Source organism: Mesoplodon bidens, assembly GCF_964165515.1.
Source record: "Mesoplodon bidens genome assembly, chromosome: 13".
Lineage (NCBI taxonomy): Eukaryota > Metazoa > Chordata > Mammalia > Artiodactyla > Ziphiidae > Mesoplodon > Mesoplodon bidens.
Genome location: NC_138169.1, coordinates 57,818,403 through 57,844,576, shown reverse-complemented (window position 1 = coordinate 57,844,576; position 26,174 = coordinate 57,818,403). Strand labels below are relative to the sequence as shown.

Sequence of the window (26,174 nt, the reverse complement as noted above, 5' to 3'; positions counted from 1 at the left end):
TTTGTAAGAAAAAATGACTATCTTATTTGAAATATATACAATTCTCAACATATAAATTAACAGGCCATAACGTGTAAAACTTTAAGTGTTATAGGTTAGGCCAAAAAATTAAAAAAATTAAAAATGTAGGGAGAGAGGAGAAGGAAGAAGAGAGAAAGGGAACAAGGGAGGGAGAGACAAACAAACAACCAAAACTAAGACAATCCAGATTCATATAACTGCTCATCTGATGTGAAGAGATGAAGAAAAAAATGGACTTTCAAACTTGAAGACTAAAATGTTTTACTATTTCAACAAGAAATTCCTTCAGAGCTCTCATAATATGTATGTGGTTCTGGAACAAAATTCTTATTTCTTAGCTTATTAATAATGTGTACATTTGAAAATAAATATATACAATATATCAGAACAAACCCTTTGGGACCATATTTAAGCAACAACAACCAAGGAAACAGAATTCAGGCATTTAGGATGCCTGTAACATTTAGGATATATGGTATTTTGAAGACTAAATATTCTCTTCCTTGCTCGTTAGCCTGAAGTCTTCATTATACACATGTTGTTTCTAAAGTAGTTTTCTTACAGAGACAAGCATCTTGATGGGCCAAACCAATTTCATTTTCTCCAGTACTACAAAAATTAAAAACAAAGAAACAGAAAATAATTAGCTTCACTGTTCACAAAGAAAGAGAAACAAGTTTATAGTTCTAAAAACTGCTTAGAAAGAGACATATAATTCTTTAATAGAAAAAACCCCACAAAACACCCTCAGGTAATTCCAGGCCTTAATTTTTTTTATAAAAAGTCTTCTATTAAAAAAAAAGGTGAAATTATTACTTTACTACATGCCATGAAGAGGATTTCAATTAACTATAATGTACAGGATTCCTAAGACTTAGCTTAAAAATCAGTTTATATAAGCAAATATTTGGGGGAGGGAATGTTTGCTAACTGTAAGCTCAAGACGATCTCATTATTACATGGCAGACAAATCTAGCACTAGGAAGGCAAAAATTCCACTGAATTCTGCAGTGACAGATGATTAATATTTTGAGTAGTGAGCATAGTTCTTGGTATGACATTTTTAGAAACTGTGAAAACGTATAATTTATTCCAGAGTGCAGCCAATGCACAATACAGAGTACAGAAATGGTCTGGAAAATAAAAATCAAAGGAAGCAGTCCTGAAAGAATAAGCAAGGCCCAGTCAAGAGTTGTTTTGGGGCCAATATATTAATAGTGTTCAATATTAAAATATCAAGTTAAAATAAAATATATCAACATTTTTAGCACCTATTTTGTGCTAGGCACCCTCAAAATTATCTCAAAGTAATGTGCAACAGTTAAAGGTTGTTGTCTTTAACATGTACAATCACCCACTCTCTCAGTAAGAACAACTTTGGGCATTTTGTTTGGGTGAGTCATCCACACCTCATGTGCCCTCTGATTCAGTCAAATACATACTGGCTTATCTTGGAGGAATTAAGAATGCTTTTTATGTGTCATGGAACTTTGTTTCTATGAACTTCACCTCATTATTACTCTGAAAGAAAACGGGAAGGAAAAAGAACCGTGCTGACAAATGGGTTTGTGTATGTATGTGCACATGAGTGTATATGCGTATAAATGTGAAAGATGCTCACTGATTTTAATCTATATAATTTAAAGTGGCAATTCTAGAAAGAATATGGTAAGATTTATTTTTAATACTAATAAAAGGAATGTAATTTATAATTTAAGAAGCTATTTAAGTATTTTCTTAAAGGTAGTATCAGAGAAAATAAACTTCTCAAATGGTCCTTGGCACTTACATAAAATCACATACATTTATTTGGTGCCTACTATGTACCAGGAACAGTTCAGCTTCTGTGGGAGACCCCAAGTTACTTTAAGACAAAATGCTTATATAAAGAAACAGTTATTTACCCCTACCCCCAACCCCTCCCCTGCACACACCTGAAAGTTAGACAAATGGGTGGGGAACTGACTCTAGGCAAAGAAAAAGGTGTACTACTTGGGGAAGTAGGGATATTGGGTATAGGAAGTGGCATGGGGTAGCTCATCAGGGCTACAAAGAAGGTTCTTTTAGAAGGCTAGTAGAAGATGATGAAAGTTGAAAATGCAGATTAAAGGCAAACTGTGAAAGTTCCTCACTGACATGCTAGGAAGTCTAAATACCCTGGAAACAGTGAAAAACCACACCTATGTATCCACACCTGTGTATACGTATGTTTGTATGCGAGAAAAATGCTGCTACTAAACAGATGGTCTCTAACAGATTTCATAAATACTTCAAAGTGTCTGTACCTATGGGGGAAAAAATTAGTAACACTATATAGTAGAGCCAGCCCAAAATATTCCACTCCCTTCACATTTGAAGAATTTACATAAAAGTTCGATACAACGGGGGGAGGGAAAACAATAGTTAGTATTACAAATAAACTGAACAGGCAAATCTTACCATGGAATGCATTCAAGTGTCTGAAAACTTTCCTTAGAAAAGATAAGGAAATTAAATTTGTACTGATGAAAAATAAACTGTAGGGAATTTTAGCTGAAAGTTATGGAGCATTCTGCTGAGTGCTGCTATTACGATAACTAATCTTAAAACCTTAAAACATTTGTAATGTAGCAAGTGCCTATATTATAGTTTATAACATCATAGGTTTTAACGTAGTTATGCAGCAGTACTGACTGCAATGCAACAAGAGAGCACATGTGAGTCGATAAAATTCACGACTGGGTTTTGGCCAATGTACAAGATAAGTGATATCCCATATTGATCATATTTATCAGAGATTAACTGTTCCCAATAACTCCTTTTTATGTCATACACTATTGGCTGCCTGCATGGCTGCGTTTTTTTTTTTCTTTCTTTTGATGCTCAGATGAAAGATTAAAGAGAAAATTAAAAGATCATTTTTTCAATTTTCAAGTCTATTTTTAAAACTCATCACATAATCTATTCATACCTAATAAATTAAGACATAGATGTAAAGTGAGAAAAACATTATTTAGAAACTACTGTCTATTTCTACAATCCAAGGTTTGAGTTTGAATATGGACTTTTTCACCTATTAACCTTGAGACCTTGGGCAAGTTATTTAACCTGTCTAAGCCTCAGCTTTCTCATCTGTAAACAAGCCTAGTGATACACTTACTCCACAGGTGTGAGGATTAAAGGTGGCATTGAAGAGGAAAAAGTTTACATAATTCCTGGCACATTTAAGTGTTCAATAAGCTGTTATTATTGTTACTATTGTGGTTTCTTTGTTGCTCTTCTTATTCCTTACAGGATAACTCAAATATATTAGGGCTAGATCTGGGACACAAAATGATACAAAATAGTTTTGTATGGTATACTGGTGTTATTTATTTAAGCCACGTATCTGGGAATCATCTGACTCTTTAGAAAAATATTTACTAAATTAAAAAACACTTTGTTTTAGAACAGAAGAATTTCTATTTGGTCACAGAATTCAATACTTTATGTTTTGATCAATGAAATATTTTACATTGCTGTTCTTTATTCCTAATGGTAAAATAAGGTCCATATAATGTAAAATCAGAAATGATGCTCTAGTCTCTTCTCCTTAGGGCATCTTTTGCATCCATGCCTTCTTAAAGTAGATGAGAGTAGAACAGTTACAGTGGAAACATCCTACACTGGGTTTAAGAACTAAGATCAGTACATAAAGGTAAAACGGAATATAAATAAACAAAATTACTCAAGAAATGCCCTTCAGAAGGCAACATACTGCAGTCATTTCTCAAAGAGTCCAAAATAGGAAGCTTTCCCCTCAACACTGATGCAAAAAACCTATTTCTTTGTTTGAACAGCAGATGGGGCAGATGGCTTGTACTGAGAGGCCATGTTGTACAAAAACAAATGAGAACCCTCAATATTGGAATGACATCCAGCATTGTAAGAAGTTATGTTATGGGAGGAACGTGGGATCTGAAACACTTCGGAGGGAGTCCCTGACACATTTACTAGACACATGGGAAATGTCAGGCATAAGGAACACACTGTTTTCCTCCTTTCACTGTTGTTTCTTTTAACCCCCTCAAGTGTAAGAGTGTGTGCATATAGCTGGCTTCTCTTAAGTTAAAGGTGCACAGAGGGGACTGCACATTCACGTGACCCTCCACTCGGACCTGTGCTCTTCCTCCTTGAACATCACGGGGCTAAGGAAGGGTCCTTGCCGGATGGATGGCAGTGATCTTTGTTCTAAGTATCCTGAGCTGGGACTTAGGTAAAATTTCTGAATGCAATCTGTTCTTACTTTTTAACATTTAGTGTGCAAAAAAATATATTTCTAACCCTAATCTATATTCATTTAATTAGATTTAATATGTATTAAGGTTAATGAAAATCACATCCCCTTTCTCCAGACTTCTACCATCAATCAGTGAAGAGAGACAGGAAAAAGCAGAAACTGGAAAGAAATGGGCTGCAATGTGAGAGACTTCTATTGAAAGGCATAGTTTTAGAGCAGGAAGTGATCCAAACTAAGTGACCTCCACCTTTCTGCCGGGAAGAAGAGTTCTGATGATGCAATTTCAAAGACAATGACCCAAATACAAGTGTTTTTCAGTGGAAAATTTCTACCACTAATAGGGTGTTGCTAGGCAACAAATATTGCAATGTTTAATCTCTACCCTTCCTAGCAAATGGCGGATGGAATAAAATAAGCCTTTTCAGCATTTCAACATAATAGTTGTATCTGGCAATTTTTTAGTCATTTTAAAGAATACTTCTTTTATGTAGAAAGAATTTTTGTTAAGATGTATCTGTCTACCTCCATTTTTTAAAAACTGGGTTCTATAATCCATAGTGATTAACAGGAATGCACTAAAATTAGCAGAACTCAATTAGCAAAATGCATCCTTATAGTAAATGCTATGAGTGACAAAAAACAGTTGATCATCAAAATTTGAGTGTGCATGTGATTTATTAGTATCAATATTTAGAAAATGTATATTTAGGAATGTGAATTTCAAAGGGAAAATAAACTTCCTCAGACATTAGTTAAGAAACAAGTATGCATCTATAATTTTATAATTTGAAAAGACTTATGTGAAATTAAGACCTCATTTAGTATCTGTGGTACCCTTCAATGCCTAAGCAAGTTCCAATTAAATTTAATATTCTTATGTTACTCTTATGTTGATATTGTTTTAGTTGTAAAATAGTATGACCACAGATGACATATTTAAAGAAACCTAAAAGCATGAGTATTTTCAGGTTAACTTCTTGGGATAAAGAACATGGGAGTCTTGTTAATCAATATGTTGTACACCTGAAACTTATATAATATTGTAAATCAACTATACCTCAGTAGAAAATAAAAAAGAATATGGGATTCTGATAAAGAAGACCCGAATTCGGTAAGCTACAAAGTAATCTAGATTATCATTGGTTGGATATGGGGGGGTCAAAAGATCTGGGTTCAAGCCTTGATTCTGTCCCTTGTTAGACACATGAAGTTGGCTAAGTCATTATACATCTCTGGGCCTTTTTCCCTTACAGCTCTAAAATATTCTGCTGTGCTATATGCTGATCCAGATCTGCCATTAGCTAGCTCGGTGGCTCTGACAAGTCACTTACTTACCATCTGAGTCACAATTTACTCTCTCGAGAAGTGATTATGATTAATGACATATGAAGCAAACCTTGAGTTGGCACTTAAAATATGACTCAGATTGGTGTTCAGAGAGAAGAAACATGTTTTGTTCAGAGAGAGAAAGAGTATCAGCTAACATTTACAGGAAAAAAATTCCCTTATGCTCATTAGATATTTCTTAAGTGTTTAAAGGCACTGTGTTTCTGGGTCACTGATACACATCCCATCCTTTAAGAAGTTTGCATTTTAGGAGTTATAATGTAAGTATCCAAATATCTATAATAGAAAACAAAATATAAGTGCAATTTATAATAAAAGTACAAAGTACTATTAATATTCAGAGGAAGATGAATCAGAGTGGCATGAAGAATACATCTTGGAAGGACAGATTGGATTTTAGCAAGCAGGAATTTACAGATGATTCATTATTAAGAAGACGGATATTCTGGGCTGAAGAAACAGAAAAGCAAAGTAGCCAGAGAAATGGAAGAGGATAAAAATATTGAGAGAAAGAGAGTATTAGGAAAATAGCTTAGAAGGAAGTTTAGAACACAACAGTCTGGAAGGCCTGGAGTTCCTAGAGATTGGATGTCACTTTTAGGCACTAGGGAAACACTTTTCACATTTAAATTAAACAAAACAAAGCAAAACAAAACCCAGTGTAAAACAGTATTTTGTGACGATATATCTAATTGAAATATTTAGCAGAATAAAGATAAGAATGCTGAGAGAAAACAAATATTAAAACAGAGAGAACAGTTATGAAGGATTTTAGTTACCCAAGGTATCATAAAGTGAAAAACAACTGGGTTAAAATGTCTATAATGGGAAAATGACAGAAAACGATGATTAAAAAAGTGCTTAAGGAAACTAGCAAGGCTTGGTGACGTTCTGTATACTGAGTGAGGGAGAAGTTAAAACAAACTAGCTTTGAGCTTGGGTTATTTGTAAAATTATTATTAACTGAATGTGTAAAGTCAGGAAGGAGTTTACAAGGAGAGGCGTGAGAGGATGTGGGAGAAGAAAGCGGCCTAATTTTTCTGTTTGCTGATCACTTCCAGCATCAACCTCATTATGAAGTTCAAAACTAAAACAGTTTTTTAATCTGAGCTTTATCATCAAAAAGTCTTCCCTCAAACATTTATAGGAAAGAGTCTGCTAACCAAAAGTCTACAGATAGATCTGTTATGTGCTACGCATCGCTTTTCTCAGCTTCTAACCTCCTTTCCTAGCACTTCACAGTTTACCAAAACCCAACGAGTGTCCAAGTCTCACTTGTCAAGGCCTCTGCTAGACCCAAGATTATTCTCAAGAAGGGTTTATAGTCACCACTGACTACAAAGGACAGATACACCTATGCTGACACTCCACAATTTAGTTACTAAGAACATTTCAGTGGGATGTTTTAGTGCATGTTACTAGTGCATCGAACACGTTCACATTGGAAGGTTGGTGAGATGTCAAGAAGGCTTGACAAAAAAACCAGAAAAGATGTCATTTGGCAGGGAAAGGTATGGTTCTCTGAGGATTCTAGGGTAGTACACGGAGGAGCTGAGATGAACACACTGCCCTCAGAGAACTTACCTGGGCGAACTTGTGAATCTGCTCTACCACCGCGGCAAACAGAGCATGGACACTTTCATCAATCAGACTCTGCATGTAGTGCACTGCCTCTTCATCAGACAGGTCTAGACGAAATTTATCCTGAACCTACAAGGTCACAGTCTATTAGCTTTTGAATAAAGAAAAACACACATTTCGAAAAGACAAGAACAAACAGATATAGATATTATTACAATGAACTATTTCTATGCCAAAGAAATGATTCACAACCTGTAAGGAGTTCTGAATACTATTCTCTTGAATGTGGAACTTTACTTTTTGCTATATGCTCTTTATATCACCCTATCTTTGTTGGTTGTAAATATTTCTGCAGAAAAAAATTAACAAAGTGAATAGAAAATATAATTGTTAGACCCTGCAAATTTAAAAACAGACAAAAATTGTTCTTTTAATTCAAAGGCGTGCTTTAGCATTTGCATTTCAAAGCTAGAATTATAAGATTTAAATTGTGACATAGTAATTATTAACAATCTCCTTCACTTTATGAAATGGATATAGCAAGGTAAGCTTATATTACTATTCTCCCTCACCTTCTCTGCCTACACAAGAACAGTAACTATGTCAATTGCTGGCAAAATAAACTAAACTAGATCTTCTAAAATGTCTCCTTTCCTATAGGAGTTCCCTGTACTTCTGCAAAGAACTACTTCAAATGGCCTATAATTTCCAAAGACAGAGGACTTTTTCATTATTTCGTATTAAAACATACAGTTGATTCTCAATAGCAATAAGTACTAGAAAACTTAGTAGAGATATATATCAGAATAGTTCCCTAAAACACAAAAGCCAATGTTACTGAATGACTACTCTGTGCTAAACACTGTGCAAAGTACTTTACATGCAGTATTTCACTCAACTCTCAGATGGCTCTGAGGTAGATAATATCTCCAACTATAAGATGCAGAAACTGAGACACAGAATTTATGAAGCCAATCCAGGGACCTTTAACTGATGATAAGTGGCTTGCACTTCCAGACAATTGCACGCTATTGCACTAACCATTGTACTAACTCCTTTCTCCTCTTATAAATGACCCATATATATTTCTGAAAAGGCAGGCTAGGAGAAAATGGGATTTCCAAGTGGATAAAAAGTGGTCCACATTTAGTATTTCCTTTTAAGTATAGAGTTTAACTACTATAAAACCAGGAAGAAGAAAGGGCAGACAGTATGACAACCCATGGCCCTGCTCAGTGCTCTTTTCTATTCACTGCACTGGAAGTATACCAGCTGATCCGACAGCCCTGCAGCCTCAGGACAGAGGAGGTAAAAGAGGTTAATAGAATAAGTGAAGGACAATTTGGTGGAGGGAGACCTAAAAGTATACCTTCAATCAACTCTCTCTCCCATTTCTGGGTCCCAGTTAAAGAGTTTAATCCACTATATTCCTTGATTTCTACTTAGAGAGGTCATGCATGTCTCACAATTTTGGAACTATTTTTTAAGAACGTCAAAAAACTGTAGGGCAGGAGAATCAAAATAAAACTTTAACCCAATTTATCAAAACTTGCATACTTACATAAGTACTTATATTACAAACAGAAGATATGTATTTAGCATATAAAGAAAATGTTATTTACCAAATATGAAGACATTCTCTTTTATAACAAAGAAGGTTAACAGCATATAAATGGTTGATTTGTTTTCATATATACTGACTTATCTTAGGCTACTTGTTATTGTCCCCTAAGTCACCTCTGTGACTTTCACCTTTCCAGAATTTCTCCCCTGACTTCTTGGCTATCCCTACCAGCTCCAAACCCTCTCCTTTCACACCTCATTAGTAAGGCTGCATTCAAAACAATCTGGAGAGTGCCTTTAAGCAAAAGGATATAAACTTGTAAATCTCAGCCTCTGCACTGTCTTTTAAAGGTAGATAAGATACCCCTTGTTTAAAATATCGTGAGAATTTCCAAAATGTGATGCAGAGACACAAAGTGAGCAAATGTTGTTGGAAAAATGGCACCAACAGACTTGCTCAACACAGAGTTGCTACAACCTTCAAAATTTGTAAGAAACACAATTATCTGTGAAGCACCATAAAACGAGTAGACAGTTTAAAAAAAATAAAAAGAAATTGATATATATATATGTACTAAAATATGTTAAGGAAAAAGGAAAATATTGTTGAACTTTGTTATGATTAAATTAATTTGAATAATCTGTACTTCTCTGAAGACTTCAGCCTCAAATGAGCTACTCTGTTTCTTTAGCTGGTTTTCATTCATGAGGTCAATGCAAAAAATTTCTAGGTAGTAAGACTTCAAAGTAATGCCAGCAAATGTTATTTCACAGAGTATTAAAACCTATTTCTACTTCTTAAAAAAGCCAACCAATATGAAACATAAATTTTAGTCTATTGCAGCATCACTTTCCAATAATATTATGACTTTTTTTATCTTTATTTTTTTATTTTTTTTGCTTTATAACAAATTTAATCAGTTATAAATATACATATATTCCCATATCCCCTCCCTTTTGCGTCTCCCTCCCACCCTCCCTATCCCACCCCTCCAGGCAGTCACAAAGCATCGAGCTGATCTGTTTATGTTGCAATTGGTTACTTCACATTCCTGATAAAATAGCAGCAAGCAAATAAATCTTTATGGAATACCCTTTTGGGTAAAAATACAGTAAAATACTTTTTGTTCAAGGTTCACGTAATTGAAACTAGAATAAAAAGCTAGGGAATAAATAGTGTAAAGAAAAATGACTAAGGTACATGCTTTTCTTCCCCATAAATTAATTGCTTCATGTGTTAAAAGATGATGCCATAAAGAGAGCTGGTAACAAATTAAACAATAAAATCGTTATTCCCTAAAAGAGAAGCAAAAGTTGAAACAAAAGATCTAATAAGAACCATAACTATATAACTTAACTGGCAGAAGAAACTGGAAGACTCCGTTTGACAAATACTGTTAGAATTTTCATAAATGACTTCTGAACACAAGTGAAGTCAGGCAAGAGTGAACATATGACTGAGATAGATGGGTTTAAAATAAACAGCAAAAACAGATCCTGAAAACAGCAACGCGGAAAAAAAAAAAAAGGCAACAACATTTGAAATCTGGTGCAATCATCAACTTTAGCTAAGAAAATGTTCATCAACCAATTATGTTTCTTGATGGATGAGCTTAAATTGACAAAAAATAACCCAGGCCAAAACCTAGTGTGATAAGTAGTCCATTACCTAGTTTGGGGGTGGGGGGTGCTGAAACAGTGCTTCCTGGGTAATAATAAATGAAATCCTAATAAGAACATAATTTCCTTAAATGGTTAAGCAATAAAATATTTACATTAAAATCCCTTTCATTGCTTGCCAAAGACTCATAAAATTAGGTAAAAGAGATTAGCTTCATTCATGTTTGCAATGATGTAAATATTTTTGTATCCCCCAAATCCATGTTGAAACACTAATGCCCAATGTGATAGTATTAGGAGGTGGACCCTTTGGGAGGTGTTTGGGTAATGAGGGTGGAACCCTCATGAATGGGATTAGTGTTCTTATAAAAGAGATCCCACAGAGCTTCCTAGTGCCTTCCACCCTATGAAGATACAACAAGTTTTTGACCCAAAAAGTGCCTTAACTTGACCATTCTGGCACCCTGATCTAGTACTTCTAGCCTCCAGAAGTATGAGAAACAAATTTCTGTTGTTTACAAGCCATGCAGTCTCTTGTATTTTGTTATATATAGCAGCCCAAATGGACCAAGACAATGTTTAAACCACAGAGGTATCTTTCTAATAATGCTCAGAGTCAATTACATCAGAACTTAGGGCTTTTGGTGCCAATTATTAATTTCAACCACCAGGGCAATTCCATCTATGAGACTTATAATTTTAGTAATTTTATACTTCTATAAGTTAAAAAACTAAACTTTGAAGTTCAATATTAATAACCACACTGATATTTAAGATCATTTTATGTTATCTTTAGATAAATAAAGTATACTACATACATCCCTCTCAATGAATCAGAGAGTCAGAAATTAATTTGAATAAAAATCTTCAAATCTGTTACCCTTCCTCCCATCTCCTGCTGCAACTTAGGGTAAGATAGTTCTGAATAACTGCTCTTCTACGTGATGGCTTTCCTTCATTCTTCTCTTTGCAGGTTAAGTTAAGGCAGGTCTCTATTCTCCTGACACAGTAAGAAACCCCTGTAAGCAAGGGTATGAATGGGAAGGATAAAGAATGGCTGTTTGCTTCTGCTTCTACATACTATTAAAATATTTTGTTTCTGATCCTTAGCAGGCTTAGTCTGGGAGTACCAGGAATCAGGTATCCCATTAGGAATATTAAAGAGAAGCTAAACTTTTAGGACAAAGAGCAAGGACTGTGATAGTAAGCTTCCTCTTTTGGTGTAGTGACCTGTTCATGTGACTGTGGGTACAAAGAGGCAAGGGGATAAAATTTGTTGCAGAGGACTTGAGAGGCTGTCATATACTGGAATGCGAAATAAAAATATACACAAGGTCTTTTTCTTAATTCACGTTACTTAAGAGTCTAGCGGTTGGGACAAGGGGAAATGGGTTGTTACAACCCTAATACTTTTTACATATGAAAAGTAGACTATGGGGGCTTCCCTGGTGGCGCAGTGGTTGAGAGTCCGCCTGCAGATGCAGGGGACGTGGGTTCGTGCCCCGGTCCGGGATGATACCACATGCTGCAGGGCGGCTGGGCCCGTGGGCCATGGCCGCTGAGCCTGCACGTCCGGAGCCTGTGCTCCGCAACGGGAGAGGCCACAGCAGTGAGAGGCCCGCGTACCGAAAAAAAAAAAAAAAAAAAAAGTAGACTATGATATCTGAGGATGTATAAAAATTACCTTTTTCACAGTCTTATCTGGTTCAAGAGCAATATCTGGAATATTTGCATCCACCATCAAGGAAAACAAATTCAAAATAAGATTAGAATACCTAAAGGAGAGTGGGAAAGAAAAATAAATAGCAATGTGTTAGAATTTTGCCATTCTTTCTCATATTAAGAGCACTCCGAGAAGTAGTGCTTTATAATGATTACTATTACTCCTATGGAAAAGAGAATGTGAGGGCTTCCCTGGTGGCGCAGTGGTTGAGGGTCCGCCTGCTGATGCAGGGGACACGGGTTCGTGCCCCGGTCTGGGAAGATCCCACATGCCGTGGTGCGGCTGGGCCCATGAGCCATGGCCACTGAGCCTGCGCGTCCAGAGCCTGTGCTCCGCAACGGGAGAGGCCACAACAGTGAGAGGCCCATGTAACACACACACACACACAAAAAAAAGAATGTGAGCTTATTCACCAGCTGTCTCAATGAAAAGCAAGCCTTGAAAACATATCTTATTCTAGGGTCTTGATATAATGCCATTTCTAGGTCCCCCACTAGGGAACACACTTTTGGAATAACCATCTAATAATGACAATTTTTCACTCTTTAGTAAGTATATTATTTTTAGAAGGGATCTAAGGGGAATCTGCTTTATACCATTAATTAGCATTACTAAGCATGAAGATCCGTCTTTGCTCAATGCTGATAAGAATCTGCTACCTTAAGACTACCTCAGTATGTCATGGGTAAATGAGTCAAAGGGAAATAGTGTGATTTCACTAATCATTCATAAATATCCTCTAGGGACACTAATCCCACCATCTTCGAAAATATAGTGACTGGTCTGGATATAAGCAACCCTAAACGGAGGAGGAAACAGCTCGTACTCTTCTAAACTAAAAATGTGCAAGATATCTACATAATTTCACCTTTGGAGTATGCTGGCCCCTGTAGGAACTAAAGGTTTATCCTCATCAATCATCAAACTTTTCAACATCCTCCAAACAAGAGGAAAGAATGTTACTATTCCAAATCTCATTTCCAGGAGTGCAGCCATGTGGGGAAAGGTATAATTAAGTGTACACTGGGTGCAACCCACCTCCTGCTCCAGAACACTCTCCCCTTGGACAGTTATGCCCTGAGCGGCCCTGCAGCACTGTAGTGATAAAAGGAGGTTCAGGTTTGACTTTGGGGATGTATGTAAGTGAAGAAAGCTTTGGTTTTAGGCAATGAAGGTTTCTAGCTGGTCTCGGTAGAAGTGTCAACACAAGTGCCTTGCACTGTCTTCTCTAGGGGATGGAAGTCAGGACTTTAGGTTATGCAGAACCTTTATTCCAGCCACCTACTTATCCATGATATAAAAAAGTACATAAAAACTAATACTTGAACTGTAATGATAATAGAACTTGTAGACAAAAATGACTATCCATATGAACCTCAAATTATCTATTTCATCATTTTTGAATTTTATATTACCCATGAAAATCAGGCACTATAATGAAAAAATTCTACCTTGATATAATCTTCTAATCAAATTAGGTCCTAACTCAATTATACTCTTTTAAAAAAAAGTATGATGATAGCTAAACAGCTTGAACTTATAGTTTTAAAAGTTACTGATTTCCTTATGGGAATTGATAAAAAGCATGTCACAGCTTATTCCGTTTCTACTCACATAATAATTTTATTCATTCAACCAACACACATATATTGAGTTCTCACTCTAAACACTGTTCTAGGCACTATGGGTATAGTGGTGAACTGAACAAACAAGGTCTCTACATACTCATGAAGCTCACATTCTGGAGGAGGGTGGGGACTCACACAATAAACTGACAAAGAAGATAATTTCATGAGTGCTTGACTGACAAAAGATTTTTAAAAATAAAGAAAAAACAGCAAAATGGGTCAAAGACTGATGGGGTGGGGAGAAAAGTCATCTTAGGGAGGTATGATTTTATTCTAACTGTACTGAAATAAGTGAGTTTAAAGAGTAGAGTGACATACTCAGATATGCATTTTGTAAAAGCCCACACTGGCTATCTTGTGGGGAAAAAGAATGGAGGAAGGGAAACTATTTTACAGATGTCCAGGTGGAAAAGAAATAATATGGACATTATCAGGCTATATTTTGGAGACGGACTGGATATCACTTGCTTCAAGATGGCTTCAATGAAGTGGAGAATAGAGGACCTGAATGTCACCAAGGATTTAGTCTACATGGGGAACTATGGTTATTTATCAAAATTAAAAAAAAATGAATGAAAGAAGAACAGGATTTGGGGCAGGGAATCAAGAGTTCCATTTTAGACACATATTGAGTTTGAGATCCCTACTACGTTCTTAGTAGAGATGTCAAGTAGGCAGTTAGACATATTTCAGAGGAGATAATAGGGCTGGTGGTAATAGTTTGGAATCATCAGCGTTTGGATCCTATTTAAAGTCACAAGTCTAGATGTAAATGCTTAAGGAGAGAGTTTAGGGGAAAAAGATCCAGAACTCTTTATACCGATATGGAACTTGTAGATAGTTTAATATACAGAGGTAAGGCAGAAGAGGGAAGGTATCAGCAAAGAAGCAGGAGTGACCAGTAAGGCAAAAAGAAAATAGAGGAGTAGGTTACACCAAATAAATGTTTTTAGGAACAAAGACATGGTCAACTGTGTCAAAGCTTCTAGGAAGCAAAAGTGGCCACTGGATTTGGAATAGGTAATTGTTTATTTTGATTAAATTAGTTTCAATAGCAGAGTAGGACTGGAAGACTTACTGGAGAAGCATGAAGGAAGAAAGGAGGCTAGTAAGTGAAAAGTGGGGCATCAAGATTTTGGAGGGGTAAATTTACTACTGATGAGAGGGAGTGGCCAAGGTTGGCTTTACATGTGGAGGACACAGCCCTGAGACGGTCCGGTCATGGCTGGACCATTCATGCAGGTGTTGAAGTCACAGCAGCAGGCCTGAAGAAGAAGACAAAGTTTTCAATGAATGAAAATGACAGGGAAATAGGCAGTTGATGGTCAGCAGTAGGTAATTCATCTGATTTCACGGTGTGTGTCTATGCTTTCCTTCTTTAAGAAGGCCAGGGGAGAAATGGTTCGGAAGTGGCATTAGGGAGCAAAAAGGGCACCAGACCCTTCTCTAACCTCTGTGGTATGTAGGAAATAGAAATAGAGAAAAGGGTCCACTGAGAAGGCTTATAAGGACTGGTGTCAGTAGGATACAACCAACTGCTACATATTATGTTACGAAAAAATAATATTCTTTCAATGAACCCTGAATTATTCATACTCTGTTTTGTTGACTATATAGGGTTTGTCCCAACCTTGCCATAGGGGAATCTCAGGAATCTACCACAGGGTAACACAGGGAGAGGAATACAAGGTTCAGGTTTTTTTTTTTTTTTTGCGATATGCGGGCCTCTCACTGTTGTAGCCTCTCCCGTTGCGGAGCACAGGCTCCAGACACGCAGGCTCAGCAGCCATGGCTCACGGGCCCAGCCGCTCTGAGGCATGTGGGATCTTCCCGGACCGGGGCACAAACCCGTATCCCTTGCATCAGCAGGAAGACTCTCAACCACTGCACCACCAGGGAAGCCCCAAGGTTCAGTTTTGAAAGGGATATTTCAAAGTATATCCCATACCTGGCTGCCCATTAAATTCACTTGGGAAGCTTCTTTGAAAATACCAATGCCTGGGCCAAATCCCAGACCAATTAAATCTGATGGGGCTCAGAATTGTTTTGGTCCCCCCCAGCCCACAAAGAACCCCAGATGATTCTAATGGTCAGCCAGGATCTATGTTAAAACGTCTGCCTTTATGGAAGCATGTGTGTTCCTTTTGTAAAAGGCAAATATTAATGTTTTCTCCATTATCTGCTGGTATACATATAACCACCCATGCTTCTATTATTATGGCAAAGGGAAACAATGTAAATAAATATAAAATGGAATATTCTATAAGAAGCTTAAACATCCAATTACTTTGTGGATAATCTGTCACTACCTTAACTGTATTAATCTTTTACATCTGTTGCCATTAACCTGCATTTTCCATTTAAGACAGAACCACTTACACAAAACAGAAATTATGTATTAGTCATTCAAATGCTATCCAGAAACAGAAAGGTAACCAGAAATCTTTAAAGCCATTATCAAAAGAAAATATAAGGTTAAGTTTAAAAAAATGATAGAGTGGGAAAGTGGGCAAAACCAAGTCTAGACAAAGATGTAAGGATGGATGTGATATAAATTAGATTTTTAAAAAGGAGTAGGTTAAGTACAGAGTTCAAGAAGAATGTACTCTTTCTCATACCCATGTTTATGCCAACCACCATGCTACTCACTGGGTATACAAAGATGGTCTAAATTTTTCAGTAAAAACCTTCAGTACTAAGAATAAAAAGCATTAACTACAACAAGCGAGGTTCTTAACAGCATTTCAGATGTCTTGTTTCCCCTACAATCTATATCCATTTTGCATGCAACAAATATCAGAGTAGAATCCTATAAAAATATTTATTTAACAAGTGTACTACTTCTAGAAGGGAAAACAATGAGATTAATGATGAAAAGTAGTGTGATCAATAGATTCACTGCTGTTTGGTGACTAGGCAAACATCCTCTAAGACAATGTAAGAACTTTGCTTGATACAGCAAAATGCATTCCAAATTTCAATATTTTTACTGAAAAGTTTAGGCCCTCTTTGTATCATGTCTAGCATGGTGTTTGGCGTAAACATGGATTAAGAGAAGTTATGTTTTCCTTGAACGCTTAATATTTAAAATGTCTTAGCATTACTAAAGAGTTGCCATAAGAGTATTCAAAAAATAAATTTTCCAATTTATTATTGGTATTAACAATGTATCTTATTATATGAAAATCACACCATAAAGTGTGTTCCGGCATCTGTACAAGTAACATTCATAACTTAATTCAAAAGGGACAGCTCTGTTTGTGGTCCACAGCTTATTCAATGATTTCTTGTTGATCAGAAATCAACGAACACCATGAAAAGAACACAGTTGGTCACACCTAAAAATTCTAATAATAAGCGTGTCAAATATCCTTACCTCCAAACAAATTTCTGGCTATCTGGTTAATTCTTATGTCCTAAGAGAAATTTTTACTAACTGAACCATATTTTAAAATACAACATTAAAAAATAAATGTTTATCAAAATATTAGGGTCTAGCTAATCTTAACAGTGAAATTTTTGAAAATAAAAAAATAAAACAATTTCATGAAGACTTAACATAAAGTGAGGTAGATAAATCTCTTTATGATTTTTCTTAGTAGTGAGGAAAGTTAACTTCTGGCTCTGTACTAATAATCTGCCTCTATTTTCTCATTTTGCTGAATTGCTACTAATCCATTATCAATGACAGTTTATAAGACACATTGTTTTCTTTCTGCTTTCAATAAGATAGGGCACCTTTGACATTTCTCTAGTTATAATTGCATACCATCTTGTCTGCCTCCTCACTGAGATCACCATAGTTTCATCTAGCTTTCTGTAGGCTCTGACTATTTTAAATTAAAAATCCTAGGTATTAAAGTGGAACTTTCATCTCTGAAAGTGCTTCTGCATCACCAGGCACCCATCTTCTCATTATTCCTTTAGCATTTCTGGAGAGTAAAACTGAGCCACTCTACCACTCAAAGGATAATAATGCAGCTGTTTGTGAAATGTACATTAAAGTTTGTGACCTGTGATCGAGACTGAGTTAACAGTGAAGGCCTATTGAGCCATTGCAAAGATGAAACCTTATTAATATAGGACTGCCATTCACCTGGGACCAGTAGTATCAACATCACCAGGGAACATGGACTCACTCCAGATGTGATGCAGAACTGTTGATACAAATACTGAAGGTTCTTATTAAACATACGTATACTGTCTATAAACTGAGGTTACAAAGACAGAAAAGACAGGGTCCACATGCATAGGCAACTCACTTCTACTGGTTACATATTCATCTGGAAGAGCATACAGGTGTCTCCTGAGCTGGGATTTTTCTGGTAGACTAAGAATATTCATTTTGCATAGTTAAGTTGAAAATGGAGTTAGAATAAAATGATCCATCATTTTTGACTAACCATCAGAGCCATGTCCTGAATTTAACAAACATGACTTTTAATTTATCTTTTTCCTGATGATACATGATGTCTAGTCCTAAGGAAATTTGGATGAAGGAAGGAGAGATATAGTGGCCTTGGAGAAAAAGGGATAGAGAAAAAAATCAACATTTTTTTTAAGCAGAATGACTGATGAGGTGCTGAAGAGAGACAAAATCATATGTAATGTTTATTCTTCAATTGTTTTGGAATGCTCCAAACTAAGGCTGATGAAGGTGCTAAAAAATAAAAATTATTTGACTAATCACTCCAAGTGAGCTAAATGCTTCTTCATTCTTGTGTAATGCCAGCTTCCCACTTGGTGGGATTTAGCAGTCGAATAATTAGTGAGAAAGCAAGAAACTGTCTTTTGCCTTTGATATCAGACTGTTCATCAAAAGAGTCATCAAATGTACATTAACTAATACTGCTGTCTGTGTCATTCTAAAAAGAGTGATGCTAAAGAATGTATACATTTGAACAAATATTTTTCTTACTCTGTGAAATGAATTTACCAAAATTCTCTACGTCAAGCAAATCAACTTACCTTCGAAGGTGGAGAAAAGCTGTGTAACACTGTTTTCGGAACTCTTGGTACTGTTCGCTCTGTGTGCCCCCCATTCCTTCCACCATTTCTTTATTCAGCTTCATAGGAGGAGGAAGAGGCTTTGGATCCCGACCCAAAATATATCCAAAGTCTATGTGGAAGAGTTTGCCTGGATGTTGATAAGAAACTCATTTGTTTCCAGAATTTTATATTAAGGAACTGGGAAATAGATATGTCATACAATTGGTAAAGCAGTGTCTCTTCATAAAGAATATTAGTTCATGACGAAGTCTATTAAATTGTTTAATCCTGTATCCCCAGGCTAGGGAGGGGCCTTCAGAGCATATTTTATTTCCCTTCAGCCCACATTCATTTTGATGAAACTATACTTAAAATCATCCCACAGTAATATTTTAAAATTTAAATCCTACTTTTAGATCTCCAGAACCAAAGATGGCTAAAGCCTGGACAACTTTTAAAGGTATTAGTAGAAATTAGTATCTTGTAGCAAATTTCTTATGCTAAAGGAAGATCACTTCTTTAAGTATTCCTGAGATGAATCCTTCCTTTAACTTATCACTATTCTCCCCACCTTCAAAAACATCCCCCAAATTTCAAATTATATTGTTAGCTTCATTTGAATCATTTCCAACTAATCTGTGTCACTCATTAGCTGCAGACTAGGAAACCAAGCACAGTATTCACCTCTGCCAAGGGCTGAATACAGCTATAGTGCCCATGAAGACAAACCCTTGAGCAGTCATCTAAACTCGTAGGTCACATATGTAAGAATGTGACTGATCATTCACTTTAGAGAATGATTCACCACTGAATTCATAAAGCATCTTTTGGTTTACAAGTAGGTATAAAGTAGGCATACATTATAACACAAAAAGTAACAGCCTGGATTCTACAGTCTAAGTACCACCAAGGCAAGGACTTATGCATTTTGTATATTGCTGTTTCCCCAGCCTCAGAATAGTTTCTAGCATATACTAAGCACTCATTGTTGAATGAAGAAATGGACTCCCTCTTGCAAGAACACCAGAATCACAACTAGCTACTGGACAATCATCGACAGGAAGACGCTGGAACAAACCAAAAAAGATACTCCATATCCAAAGACAAAGGAGAAGCCACAGTGAGATGGTAGGAGGGGTGTAATCACAGTAAAATCAAATCCCGTAACTGGTGGGTGGGTGACTCACAGACTGGAGAACACTTATACCCAGAAGTCCACCCACTGGAGTGAAGGTTCGGAGCCCCACGTCAGGCTTCCCAACCTGGGGGTCTGGCAACGGGAGGAGGAATTCCTAGAGAATCAGACTTTGAAGTCTAGTGGGATTTGATTGCAGGACTTCAACAGGACTGGGGGAAACAGAGACTGCACTCTTGGAGGGCACACACAAAGTGTGCATCAGGACCCAGGGGAAGGAGCAGTGACCCTAGGGTGACTGAACCAGACCTACCTGCTAGGGTTGGAGGGTCTCCTGCAGAGGCAGGGGGGTGGCTGTGGCTCACCATGGGTACAAGGACACTGGCAGCAGAAGTTCTGTGAAGTACTCCTTGGCATGAGCCCTCCCAGAGTCCACCATTAGCACCACAAAAGAGCCTAGGTAGGCTCCAGTGTTGGGTCGCCTCAGGCCAAACAACCAACAGGGAGGGAACCCAGGCCCACCCATCAGCAGAAAAGTGGATTAAAGTTTTACTGAGCTCTGCCCACCAGAGCAACAGTCAGCTCTATCCACCACCAGTTTCTCCCATCAACTGTCTTAGATAGCCTCATCCACCAGAGGGCAGACAGCAGAAGCAAGAAGAACTACATCTTGCAGCCAGTGGAACAAAAACCACATTCACAGTAAGACAGACAAGATGAAAAGGCAGAGGGCTATGTACCAGATGAAGGAACAAGATAAAACACAAGAAAAACAACTAAATGAAGTGGATATAGGCAACCTTCCAGAAAAAGAATTCAGAATAATGATAGTGAAGATGATCCAGGACCTCAGAAAAAGGATGGAGGCAAAGATCGAGAAGATGCAAGAAATGTTTAACAAAGACCTAGAAGAATTAAAGAACAAACAGAGATGAGCAATACAATAACTGAAATGAAAACGGCACTAGAAGGAATCAAGAACAGAATAACTGAGGCAGAAGAATGGATAAGTGACCTGGAAGACAGAATGGTAGAATTCACTGTTGTGGAACAGAAAAAAGAAAAAAGAATGAAAAGAAATGAAAACAGCCTAAGAGGCCTCTGGGACAACATTAAATGCAACAATATTCACATTATAAGGGTCCCAGAAGGAGAAGAGAGAGAGAAAGGAGCAAAAAAAAAAAAGAAATATTTGAAGAGATTATAGTCGAAAACTTCCCTAACATGGGAAAGGAAATAGCCACCCAAGTTCAGTAAGCACGGAGAGTCCCATACAGGATAACCCCAAGGAGAAACACACTGAGACACACAGTAATCAAATTGGCAAAAATTAAAGACAAAAATTATTGAAAACAGCAAGGGAAAAACGACAAATAACATATAAGGGAACTCCCATAAGGTTAACAGCTGATTTCTCAGCAGAAACTCTACAAGCCAGAAGGGAGTGGCATGATATACTTAAAGTAATCAAAGGGAAGAACCTACAACCAAGATTACTCTACCAGCAAGGATATCATTCAGATTTGATGAAGAAATCAAAAGCTTTACAGACAAGCAAAAGCTAAGAGAATTCAGCACCACCAAACCAGCTCTACAACAAGTGCTAAATGAACTTCTCTAAGTGGGAAACACAAGAGAAGAAAGGACCTACAAAACAAACCCAAAACAATTAAGAAAATGGTCATAGGAACATACATATCGATAATTACCTTAAATGTGAATGGATTAAATGCTCCAACAAAAAGACACAGGCTTGCTGAATGGATACAAAACAAGACCCATCTACATGCTGTCTACAAGAGACCCACTTCAGATCTAGGGACACATACAGACTGAAAGGGAGGGGATGAAATAGATATTCCTTGCAAATGGAAATTTTGTTCCCCTGCACCATCATCAATGTAACTATTGCACTGAATACCAGTTTTCTATTTATCGAAATTATCTTTTTTTTTTTTTTTTTTTAAGATATACCAGGTTTAAAATATTCTGTTCAAACTGGAGAATTGGTTAAAGTCTTATAGGGGAGCAAAACTTGCCACCCAAAAATGTCTTTCTGACATGAAAATTATTTTTGAGCTGAAACCAATCAAGGCCCAAAAGGACAAAACTTGACCTTCCCCCAGCTACCTAAACAATGTCAGTAGAGGATCTGTTCCAGGAAGGGACCTATCACCATAGATTAATTATAGTATGAACTATGTATGCAGACAGGGAGGAACCTAGCGAAGTTTGTTAAAAATTCCTTTGTGTCCTATTGTCTCTGCATGGCCTAGCAAACATTTACCAAACATTTGCTTTTCTATCTCCTTGTCAACTGCCTCTCCCGCTTTGAGGTCCCAAACCACTATCCCCAACATCCTCCTTAGTCTTTAGCAAAAGATGGTATTTAAGGTGAGGGTTTCAGCCATTTTGGTGAGTTATTCACAGTTTTTCTAGGTCTCTCCCATATTCACATGTTAGTAAACTTTAGTTTTTCTCCTGTTAATCTGTCAATAATCTCATCTCAATTTAGTTCTTAGACCACCCAGAAGAAACTAGAAGGGTAGAGGAAAATTTCTTCCTCCCCAATGGTCTCTTAAGAATTTTTTTAAATGGATATATCTAGTATAGTAAATGACAAATGACGGAGGTGAAATGAGAAGGAATTCTAATTAGATACAGATAGCAAGGAGCCTGTGGAGAATTGAAAAGTGGTTTTGTCTCCCCACCCCAAAAAACAAAGGCAGTAACAGGTTGGCTAAAAGTTTCCTCTAGCTCACACTAGGGCTACCTAAATCAGCATGTTTGGCAAGCAGTTATTAATGAGGCTCCTACCTCACCTATTTCTATCAAAACACTTTAGCTGAGGTGTATATTGAAATTATTTGTTCACTCCTCTTTCTCCCCAACACTAAACTTTTAATGAACCATTAAGAGTCTTATAATCAAGAACCTTGTTCCATTTATTTTTGTTACAGTCCTGAAACCCAGGATAATGCCTAGAATACAGGAGCATGCAATGTGGCTATTCTGCATTTATTTAACCAATGACATCTCAATTTCACCTTTACAGCTTAGACAACTTTTTTTTTTTTTTTTTTGCGGTACGCGGGCCTCTCACTGTTGCGGCCCCTCCCGCTGTGGAGCACAGGCTCCGGACGCACCATGGCTCACAGGCCCAGCTGCTCTGCGGCATGTGGGATCTTCCCGGACCGGGGCACGAACCCGTGTCCCCTGCATCGGCAGGCTGACTCTCAACCACTGCGCCACCAGGGAAGCCCTTAGACAACTTTTAATAACATTACTGATGTGAGAAATTTTCTTCTAGAAACCTGATAGTTCTTATAGACGTTGTCATGTTTTAAAATTTTTGTGTCTTCATTTCTGTGAAGATCTATAATGAAATTAATAAAGGCTGAGTCTGGATCATCTGGATGCTACCTTACTACTTAATACTGTCCTATGATTTCAGTGTTTTTGACTGGGTTGGTATCAAACAGCAAAGCTAATTTAATTGTTACAGGCTAATACTAACAGAAGCAGAGTACCTTGAAAATTAAATTACAGCATCCGGAATAAATGGAGGTTATGAAGCAGTTCAAGCAGAGGAAAGTAGTGTAAGAATATTAGCATGGGACAGGACATTAACAGCACTCTGAATTGAAACTCATACTATATTATCTATACCATATTCACACTAGCAAGTGGCAGTTTAGTTTCAGTATTCCTTTGTCTGTCACATTAATATTGTTAGGTTAAATTTTGCTAGTTTGTAACATTATTATCTTATAAATCTGTTTGTATTTTACAGTTATGTATGAGTAGATGCATAGTAAGTTAAGATCAGGTTTTATGTTGTACATATTTAAGATTATAAAATGTAATATGTCAACACAGGGGGTTTCATTTCTGTTTAAAACAGTCCTACGTATTACTCTTGATTGAAAAACACATTTTCAGAATTCCAAAATGCACTTCAGGGTCTCTAAACACAATGAAATCAGTATTTTTGGAAGTTCACAGACTTCACCAATTTCCCAAGGGAAGTCCAAGATTCCCAAAAGAAGATCAGTTCTGGAATAAGTAATCTGAAAATTTGGTACTTACTGGGAAACCACCATCTCCTAATCTCTTAAGGTTCAAGGGAGGATGCGATCATTGAATTTTTCATGATTTGGTGAAAAGTTCATGATCAACTTCTGTTAAAGGTTTCACTGCCTTCAGCTAAACACATATCCTCTGTTCAACTAAGCTAAGCACTTCATTTTCTGCTTATTTTCATCCTGGACTTCCCATTTATTATCTACCTTGTTAGACAAATACCATTCTACCCTTCAAGAGGTTAAGAAATTAGAAGCTTACAATATCGTAGGTACAGATAAACCTTTCTTAGTTTTATTTATTTAAATAATGTTCTGTTATCAATATATTTCCTACTGATACCCACCACTTGAGCAGAGAACCTATTTGACCAATCTTTGATTCAAAACTGCTACCCTTAATAAATCATGTATCGAATGGTATCAACCATCACACGGAGTTTATTTAATGGGCTTGGTGCTTTTTAATAGGAAACCTAGCCCCGCTTTTCTTCATTTCCTAACAGGCATTACTGGAATTCCAATGTCATCTATGTATCACTGCCTCCAAAGGAAGAGTATACCTTCTATCCTTCTTGTAAGAAAATTCTCAAAGGACAGGATTACTACTTAATTATAAGGCATAAAAGATTCAGTGTCTAACTATGAAACCATTACTATGCTTTGCAAGTTCAAAGAGGAATGTATTTTGAAAAGAGGTTATCAACGTTTTAAGAAAATTTATCGTCATACCAAAGGGAATGGCTTTTTTTAAACTTAATATCTGTAAATTAAACTTTTAAGAATTTTTAAAATGCACTTCAAGAAATTAAAATAACTGTCAAAAAATTCAGGGAATGTGGTCTTATTCAAATCTATTACATTAAATAGTCAAGGGGCGAAGTGTACATAAAACAAACTTAATGTTGACTGTAACTACCTTCTTTTGTCCCTGCCTTGCAATTTAAAGGGAATAAGAGGTGTTAATTAAATTTTCCTGTTATTTGCATAAGTGACATGAATGTATTTTTAAAATTGTAGTTGAAGACATTTGTAGTTCTTGGATTAAAGAGACTAGATACTGCCAAAATTAATAGTATTTAGTGGTAGAGTTTCTTTCTTTTTTTTTTTAATTTCCCTTTTGTCTATTTAATAATTAAATGCAACCAATCTCAAAACTGTACTTATTCAATTTTTTCACTGCTGCTTATTCCTTCTACTTGACTCTCTCCTGTAATCCCTCCTATAAACCAGACTCTAATTTTTTGAAAATCCCACACAATTCTCAAATTCAAAAATTTTTCCCTGCCACTACTCCCCAGTAAGTTTCCCACTCTCAATTTTTTTGTATATAACCTGACATTTTATTTTTTTCCCCAAAATGCCTTTATTTCTTACATGAATGTTATATCTTTCCTGTTGCCCTACCACAAAACCTAGAAAAAAAGAAGACTGTGAATAACTATTTATTGATATGATGGAACTTATATTTTAGAATTAAAAATGCTCCCTACACCTACACTCCCACTGCTCCCAACACTTATTAGTTAAACCCTTATGATATACTTGGTTAGAGGTATTTTCATTTATAGTTAAAAAGTATAGTAATGAGGAAATATTTTTCAAAACTAGTTTTTGAGTAACAAAGTACAATAAGTCATACATAAGTACAGATTAGCATAGATATTCCAATCACCTAAATGTTTCACATAATTTATTATCACTTCACATTCAATTGTTAAGATGGCTTCTTATAAACAGGGATAACATTAAGCTAACTAATGAAAAGGGGGCAAAACCATGTCTACTTAGTATCTCTGATTATATAGTCTATTTCCATTCAAGAAAAACGAATATTTAACTATTAAATATGTTCATTTTTCCTACAGTCATTAAAACAAAGTTTTTTTCCCTGAAACATTCTTTTCTTCTAGAGAACTGTTTTAATGTCTGAAGCAGAACAGTAATTAACCCTTTGAAGATGAAAAACAATGGCCTTCAAAAAGCAATTCTAAAAGATCATGGTCTCAGGACCCCAAAAAAAGCCTTAGTTGGACTACCTATATTGATATTTCCGACATTTGAAATTGAAACTGAGACATTTAAAAAATATTAATTAGCTTAAAAATAACAATTCAATAACGTTTTAACATACATTTGTTTTCTATTAATAATAACTACTTTCCAAAACAAAATATAATTAATGAGAAGAGTGGCACTGCCTACATTTTGCACATCTTTTTATATT

General features: G+C 36.4%; 1 protein-coding gene across 2 annotated transcripts in view; it reads right to left on the bottom strand.

Annotated features, from left to right (window-relative positions):
- Positions 1 to 265: 265 nt before the first annotated feature.
- The window catches only part of PIK3C3 (phosphatidylinositol 3-kinase catalytic subunit type 3), a 146,444-nt gene continuing 120,535 nt past the window's right edge, over positions 266 to 26,174 (bottom strand). Inside the window, exons 22-25 of one of the 2 annotated variants that reach the window (XM_081251779.1) lie at positions 18,710 to 18,878; positions 12,075 to 12,165; positions 7,211 to 7,336; positions 266 to 630 (exon numbers count right to left, since the gene is read on the bottom strand). In XM_081251779.1, coding sequence (XP_081107905.1) covers positions 616 to 630; positions 7,211 to 7,336; positions 12,075 to 12,165; positions 18,710 to 18,878 — 401 coding nt within the window. In that variant the 3' untranslated portion in view covers positions 266 to 615. The remainder of the gene's footprint in view (positions 631 to 7,210; positions 7,337 to 12,074; positions 12,166 to 18,709; positions 18,879 to 26,174) is intronic. The other variant, XR_014017266.1, reaches the window with a different exon arrangement.